The sequence below is a fragment of the Erinaceus europaeus genome, chromosome 13 (assembly GCF_950295315.1).
Source record: "Erinaceus europaeus chromosome 13, mEriEur2.1, whole genome shotgun sequence".
NCBI classification, from domain to species: Eukaryota; Metazoa; Chordata; class Mammalia; order Eulipotyphla; family Erinaceidae; genus Erinaceus; species Erinaceus europaeus.
In genome coordinates, this window is record NC_080174.1 from 69127158 (window position 1) to 69135459 (window position 8302).

Genomic DNA, 8302 nt, shown 5'->3' on the forward strand with positions numbered 1-8302 from the left:
GGCCTCCATGCCTGCCCTGCGAACCCTCGGCTCCTGGGGGCCATTTTTCCAATTCTGTTGCCATTGTTGTTGCCGTAGTAGTTATTGTTGCCATTGCTCTTGTTGTTGGATAGGAAAGAGAAATTGAGAGAGGATGGGAAGATAAGTGGGAGAGAAAGACACCTGCAGACCTGCTTCACTGCCCGTGAAGTGACTCCCAGCAGGTGGGGAGCTCAAACCCAAACCGGGATCCTTACGCTGGCCCTTGGCCTTCGTGTTAGGTGCGCTTAACCAGCTGCGCTACTGCCCGCCTTCCTATTTGAGTCTCCACTCTCACGCAACACTTACCCTTTAACCTTAGGCTTCATCCCTGAACTCAATTGCCATGGGATAAATTTCCTACCTCCTAAAGTTTGTTGTGAGAGTTAAGGAGGTAATATATAGTTATGAAGCACAAACTTTAGTTACTAAGAGGCCTGAGGAGGTTCAATCTTGGAAGAGCACTTTTGCTTTTTATTTTCACATTTATTACTGCATGTGAATCTCAAGAGAGGGAAAACAGGCTTGGAGACTCTGCCGAGAGGAGGAGCAATCTGTCTTATGATGATGAACAGGTGCAACTGGCTCTGCGAGTCGGTGACTTAGTATTGTCTCCTGGTTTCTGCCGCAGGCTTCCACCCCACGACCCGGGATCCTCAGTTCCTATGGCTGTCTCAACACAGGTGCAACAAGCCAGAGCCTAAGGAGCCCATGCCACGTGGTTGGAACCTAGGTACCTAGCCCCGGCACGCGAGAATTGGCCGAGGCAGGTGCCCGTCTCGAAAAGAGCGCTGAGGATTGGAGGAGACGGCAGGGGGCGGGCCGCGTTCTGATAGGGGCGGGGCGGTGAGGCACACCGGCCTTCGATTGGCTCAGGTGGAACCCGGGGGCGGGTCCCTCTGCGGGCCGGGCGGTGCTGGCGGTGTGATGAAAAGCTTGAGGAAGCTGGCAGGGAAATGTCCGCCGCCGCCAGCTCTCGGGAGGGAGACTCTGCAGGTTTGAAAGGAGAGCTGGGGAGGCGGGCCGGGGCTATGGGCCGCGGGCGGCAGCGGGTCGGACCCTCGTGTGGGCAGGGTCTGCGGGTTGGCCGGTGGACACACGGGTCATACAGGGATCAAGGTCCTGGCCCTCGGGAGGCGGGACTCCGGGGCTGAAGTTGGTGGGAATGTTAGTCGCCCTCCGCGGGGCGTGAGAAAGGCGGCCGGGTGGCCGCGGGGGACGCAGGAATCTGGGCGCCGGGGCTGTAAAGCTCCGTCTTCGGCTCGCTGGGGCCCGTCTGTGGTCCCCTCGGAGCCTCAGTTTCTCTCTTCTCTTCCTTCGCTTTCGAAAGCCCTGCCCGGTGTGGAGGTGCACTCCCCGTGACAAAGTCTGCCTGAGTGGTGATCGCTGTGTGTCTGGGGCTGCTGGCTGCCTTGTCCCTCCGCCTGCCTCGGTGTCAGAGCGGTGGGCTGGCTGTGTGCACACCTGGAGCCAGCAGAGCCCTGTCTCACCTGGCACTAGGAGCCAGGGTGCGGCTACAGGTGAAAGGGACTAGATTTATTTATTTTCTCAGTCCATAGTGGATACTGTTGTGCAGCACAAAAGGCCAGTTGTTGAACAGACGTTTGTCTACAGGAGATTGGAGAGTCCTGGGGCTAAAATTTGGGTCAAGTTGGTGCTTCAGCAGGATCTGCAGACCTGTATTTTCCGCCCAGCTCCTAGGTTTTCTGCAAGAACTCCCTGGCGATGGGGCCAGGCAGTAGTGCACCTGGTTGAGGGCACACACTCTCATGCATGAGGACCCTGGTTCAAGCCCCAGGGCCCTATCTGTGTATGTGTGTGTGGGGGGGTGGGAGTGGGGATGGGGGGGGATCTTAACAAGCTGTGCTTTTTTTTTTTTTTCCCCTGTGTGCTCCTCGTCTCGTGTAGCTCCAGTTCCACTAGTACCCACAGTACCCATTTCTACCCTAGTTCTCAGTTATTTGCTAGAGAAGAGTCTGTCAAGTAGCTGTGTGAAGTGTGGGCCGTCACTCCACTTGCTCTTACGAGGCTTGGAAACTGTAAGGGGTGGAGAATAGCATGCAGAGCAGAGGACTTCCTCAGTGCTTATGCTCTCTCTTCTCTGCAGTCACAGCAGAGCAGCGTCGCGGCGCCTGATGATGCTGATAGTTTACCTCGTCCATGGGCTTATCACAGCTCACTTGATGTGCTGCTGAGAGCGATTGCTTCAGTTTCCATGACAGTTATGGGCGGTAGCACTAGGACAGGTGAGAGTTTACGATTAAGAACGTATCCAGCCTCTAGCTCTTTGAAAGAGGCTGTCAGAATCCAGGCAGTTAGTGAGTAGGAACAGAAAGCAGAATCAGCATGCCAGAGCTAGGCTGTAAGAGCACTTCATTCTCTAAGTAGAAGGTAGTCTGTTATAAGAGGTCAGGACAGCTCTGAAGCCAGTTATCTGCCTTTGGGTGAGAAATCTTTAGTCTTCCTTTCAAAAAACAAAAACGAAGCTACATATTGGGAAGAAGCTATTGTCAGGGTCTTTTTTTTTTTTTTTTTTCTCCAGAGCACTGATTAGCTCTGGTTTATGATGGTGCAGGGGATTGAACCTGGGGCTTTGGAGCCTTAGGCATGAGAGTCTCTTTGCATAACTATTATGCCATCTACCACTGCTCATTGTCAAGGCTTTAGTTTCATTTTTTAGTTTAAAATAATTTGTCCCACTGTAATACCTACCATAAGTGGGGTTTCACTTTTTTTTTTCCAGATTCACCATTTCTTTTTTTTTTTTTCCTCCAGGATTATTGCTGGGCTCTGTGCCTGCACCGTGAATCCACCGCTCCTGGAGGCCATTTTTCCCCCTTTTGTTGCCCTTGTTGTTGTAGCCTCGTTGTGGTTATTATTATTGCCATTGTTGATGTTGTTCTTTGTTGGATAGGACAGAGAGAAATGGAGAGAGGAGGGGAAGACGGAGGGGGAGAGAAAGATAGACACCTGCAGACCTGCTTCACCGCCTGTGAAGCGATTCCCCTGCAGGTGGGGAGCCGGGGGCTCGAACCGGGATCCTTTACGCCAGTCCTTGGCGCTTTGTGCCACATGCACTTAACCCACTGCACCACCACCCGACCCCCCAGATTCACCATTTCATAATCACAGTTACCATTTCTTTTTTCATTTTAATTTTTACATTATCTTTATTTATTGGCTGTAGAGCCAGAAATTGAGAGGGTAGAGGCAGATAAAGAGGGAGAGACACAGAGAGACACCAGCAGCATTGCTTCACCACTTGAAAAGATTTCCCCCCTGCAGGTGGCAGCCAGGTGCTTGAACCTGGGTCCTTGCGCATTATAACATGTGCGTTCAACCAAGTGTGCCACCACCGTGGGGTTTCACTTTTAATTATTGCTAAGTTGTTCAAAGATTGGGTTGGGAGATAGTGACGGGTAAGATACAAGCCTTACTGTCTCTGAGACCCTTCTTTCCATCCCTTGCACCGTATGGCAGCATTATGGACAGCACCAAAGAGCTCTATGGATGGTGGAGCTATGCTTTGATGTCTCCCCTCTGTGTGGGTCTCCTCCTTCCCTCTTCCCAGCTGCTGCCCCCCCAGGCATATAGAATAAAAAATAATGTGCCAGAGAGGCCACTTGGTATGTGTGATGCTCTTGGTTGGTTCCTTGGCATTAAATTTAAAAAATGGGGGGTGGGGGGTGGGGGTAGGATGCAGGAAGATAGCATAATGACTATTCAAAAGACTTTCATGCTGGTTTGGAAATCCCAGGTCCCACCCCCAGATTCAGTCTCTGGTACTACCATAAACCAGAGCCAGTAGTGCTCTGGATTTTATTTATTCATTTTTATTCTTTCTTTTTAATTTTTATTAGATAGGACAGAGAGAAATTGAAAGAGGAGAGGGAAATAGAGTTGAGGAGAGACACCTATAGACCTCCTTCACCACTATAGTGGGGGGCTGGGACCTGGGTCCTTGCACATGGTAACTGTGTGCTTAACAGGGTGCACCACTGTCCAGTCCCCAGTGCTCTGTTTTTTAAGAGAAACCAAAGGCAGTTAAAAAAATTTTTTCTTTCCCTTTCAGCTGGGGAAACAGTTCAAATGGTAGAGCACAGGACTTGCATGCCTAAGACTCTTGGTTTAATTCCTAGCACTGCACGTACCAGGCTGGTGCTCTCTCTTTTCCTTCTGTCAAATGTGAAACTTTCTCTCCTGTAATAAATAAAAATTCCCCTAACTGTGTATAAGGCCCTGGGTGTAAGCCCTGCCACCATGTGGGGACACCATGGCTTCAGGGGAGCTAGCTATGTGGATGGTTGAGCTGTGTTCTCTCTCCTTCTCTTCCCCTCTCTGCCTCTGCTGCTCTCAAAATGAAAAATGAAAAATTAGATCTGAGAGGACCCTCAGGATTATCTCTCTATCACTGGGAAAAAAAAAAAAGAGTAAAAATTGGCACTGAGTCTCCGTTTCTCTTTTTGGCCTCAGAGGAGTCAGAGTTGCAATAGGTAGCAGTGACTCTTGCCGAGTCTCCTCTGGATGTCCTGGATATTCTTTAGAAAAACAAATAATAGGTTTGGTTCTTTCTATGAAAATCTGATCAGTGGGGCTGGTGAAATAGCTCACTGGGCTAGTGTGCTGCTTTGCCTTCTCTGAGACCAGGTTCTAGGCCGGCTCCCACATTGAAAGACGCTTCAGTGTGGTATGATCTCTTTCACTCTCTGTTTCTCAGTCTCTACCTAAAATAAATAAATAAATAAAATAACATTTTTACTTTAAAAAAAGAAGAAAAAATAAAGGGGAAATGATCACCATTCCTTCTTTCCAGTAGCCTGAGCAACCATTCTGAGGCAAAAAAGCTGCTTAGAAATGTGTTGTGAGGGAGTCGGGTGGTAGTGCAGCAGGTTAAGCGCACGTGGCGCAAAGCCCAAGGACTGGGGTAAGGATCCCGGTTCGAGTCCCCGGCTCCCCACCTGCAGGGGAGTCGCTTCACAGGCGGTGAAGCAGGTCTGCAAGTGTCTATCTTTCTCTCCCACTCTCTGTTTTCCCCTCCTCTCTCCATTTCTCTCTGTCCTATCCAACAGCAACGACATCAATAACTACAACAATAAAACAACAAGGGCAACGAAAGGGAATAAATATTAAAAAAAAAATGTGTTGTGATACTGGAGAGATGGCTCAGTGGGGTCGAGCACAGATTTTGCAGGTACAACATTCCAGGCTCAACCCTGGTCCATACATGAGATAGGAGAGTACTTTTATTTCTTTATGTGTGTCCCATAATGTAAATAAATAAATCTTTTAAAAAAATGTGATTTGCAGTACATGTCAGGACAAACATGACTCCCCAGGGAGTTGACAGTGTAATGGAGACCTGGGTTTTCTTTTTTTTTTTTATATTTTATTTATTTATTTTCTCTTTTGTTGTCCTTGTTGTTTTTCATTGTTGTTGTAGTTATTATTGTTATTGATGTTGTCATTGTTAGGACAGAGAGAAATGGAGAGAGGAGGGGAAGACAGAGAGGGGCAGAGAAAGATAGACACCTGCAGACCTGCTTCACCGCTTGTGAAGCGACTCCCCTGCAGGTGGGGAGCCGGGGTTCGAACCGGGATTCTTATGCCGACCTTGTGCTTTGTGCCACCTGCGCTTAACCCGCTGAGCTACAGCCCAACTCCCCAGACCTGGGTTTTCTTACCTTATTACCAGAGCACTGCTCAGTTTTGTCAGGTGTGGGGGCATTGAGCATGAGACTTTGGAGCCTCAGGCATGAGAGAGACCTGACTTTTCATAAATAAAGGAGAGAAAAGAGGGTGTAGGCTCTGCCCAGCAGGGTGGTGGTTTTTGTTGTAGGATGAACCAAAGGTAAGAGGATCTTAAAGTCCTAAGTATTTGTGGGGCAAGGTAAATTTAGTCTTCATTCTACACCTTTACCTTGGTAGAGAAAAGAAAGACCTTTGATGCTTCATCTCCAGAATATTTTTCCTGCCAGGGAGGAAGCAGAATGGTAGCACAAAGTTGAGCATCTGGTCAAAAAAGATGGTGAAGAAGGGCCAGAATGTCTGTTTCTCTTGTTGATTTGCTTAGACCGAATTCAGGGAGGTCAGACCAAGCATGGTAGGATTATAGCAAAAAAGTACAACATGAGACTGAGTGGTGATTAATCCAGTAGAGTGCACACATTACCATGCATGAGGACCCAGGTTCAAGTCGCCGGTCCCCACCTGCAAGGGGGGAAGCTTCACAAATGGTAGAACAGTGCTCAGGCTGTCTCTCACACTTCTCTCTCTCTCTCTTTCTCTCTCTCATCTCACCTTTGGTCCAAAAGAAGGACAAATTAAAAAAAAAAAAGTCACTGGCAATCAGGCCCCAGTAGTAAACCTAGTGGTGGAAAAAAAGAGAGATAAATAAATAAATAAATAGTGAAATGCAATGCATTTTAGATTGGAGTCCATGACTTCAGTTTCGGGCTAATATCTTTGAGCTAATTTGTGGTTCGGGCTAATATCTTTGAGCTAATTTGTGGTTCAGGCTAGTATCTTTGAGCTAATATGTGGCGTTAATATGAAACGAAATGTTTCTGGTTGAGTAGCAGTCTAACTCTCTTGGCCTTTACAGCTGCTAAGATCTTGCACTGAGACTCACTAAATAGCTCACTTGGGTAGTGCGCTGCTTTACCATGTGCAAGACCTAGATTTGAGCCCACACCTCATAGAATGCTGTGGTTTCCTTTTTCTGTTTCTAAAGTATTTTATTTATTAATTAATGAGAGGGATAGGAAGAGAGAGAGAGAGAACCAGACATTACTCTGGTACATGTGTTGCCGGGGATTGAACTGGGGACCTCGTAGCTTGAGAGTTCAACACTTTATCCACTGTGCCACCTCCCGGACCACCTTTTTCTTTTTCTTCCTTTTTTGGCATATTTATTTATGAGAGGGAGAAAGCTAAGGAGGAGGAGGAGGAGGAGGAGGAGGAGGAGGAGGAGAGAGAACCAGAATATCTCTCTTGCAATGTGATGCTGGGGATCAAACTCCAGACCTCATGGCTTTGGAAGTCCAGTGCTTGCTTCATCCACTCCCTGGCTTCAGTGTTGTCTTCATTCTCATTCTCTCTCTATCATGTCTCTCCTTTTCTTTCTTCCTTTCTTTCTTTCTTTCTTTCTTTCTTTCTCTCTCTCTCTCTCTCCCTCTCTCTTTCTTTCTTTCTTTCTTTCTTTCTTTCTTTCTTTCTTTCTTTCTTTCTTTCTTTCTTTCTTTCGCCTCCAGGGTTATTGCTGGGGTTCAGTGTTTGCACTTGATCCACTGCTCCTGGAGGCTGTTTTCCCCTTTTTGTTGCCCTTGTTTTTATAGTTGTTATTGCTGTCATTGTTGTTAGAACAGAGAGAACTCTAGAGAGGAAGAGAAGAGGGGGAGAGAAAGACAGACACCTGCAGATCTGCTTCACCGCCTGTGAGGTGACTCCCCTGCAGGTGGGGAACCAGGGGCTCAAACCTGTGTCCTTGAGTTGGTCATTGAGTTTCGTGCCATGTGTGCTTAACCCACTGTGCTACCACCCAGCCCCCTCTCATGCTCTTTCTAGTTGAAAAAATTGAAAAAAAAAAAAAAAGTGCACTGCTCCACTGGTCTCTCACACAAGTAGCTGTTGTAGGTAGGGGCTTTTGAACTTCACTGCTTTTGTGTGTGTGTGTGTGTGTGTGTGTGTGTGTGTGTGTATGTGTAGAACAGCTAGAGTGTTTCTTCTTTTTCTTCTTCTATCAAATGACTAAAGGTCCTTTTATTTTGAAACTCTCTTGGGGATGTGCCAGGGGGCTCAGTACTCATCTATGACATTGCTCAGATGACCTGCCTTTCATCCTGGGCACATGCAGAAACCTGGAGCTGTGTTCTGAAGGATTCTCAGCTGCTTATTTGAGAGGAAACAACTCGTCAGAGGTTCTGTTGGGTCTATTCAGAGTTAATTTAACAAAGTGGTAATGGCAACAAATTTTGATCTTTTGAAGTGGTTTCCTTATTCCATGATTGATCAAAGTGAACTAGTTTTTAAGTAACTAAAATTTAGAATGAGATGTGTTATGAGTATTTTTCCCTCTGGACCCAGGAAATAAAGCAGTCAAGTTTCTTTGGCCTGAGAAAGGAAATGAGTGTTATTTATATCTCAGGGTAGCATAAAGGGTAAATTTAATTACCATGGAATGGTGTGTGTGTGTGTGTGTGTGTGTGTAGAACAGCTAGTGTGGGGTGTCAGGCGGTAGCGTAGCGGTTTAAGCACAGGTGTCGCAAAGCACAAGGACCAGCGTAAG

The 8302-nt window shown here is 47.4% G+C and overlaps 1 protein-coding gene across 3 annotated transcripts in view; it reads left to right on the forward strand.

Annotated features, from left to right (window-relative positions):
* Positions 1–8302, forward strand: part of INPP5B (inositol polyphosphate-5-phosphatase B) — a 96513-nt gene that overhangs the window by 14226 nt on the left and 73985 nt on the right. For 2 of the 3 annotated variants that reach the window (XM_060206180.1, XM_060206179.1), the window contains exon 6: positions 650–751. In XM_060206180.1, coding sequence (XP_060062163.1) covers positions 650–751 — 102 coding nt within the window. Of the gene's footprint in view, positions 1–649; positions 752–914; positions 1015–8302 lie in introns of those variants that run through there. The other variant, XM_060206181.1, reaches the window with a different exon arrangement.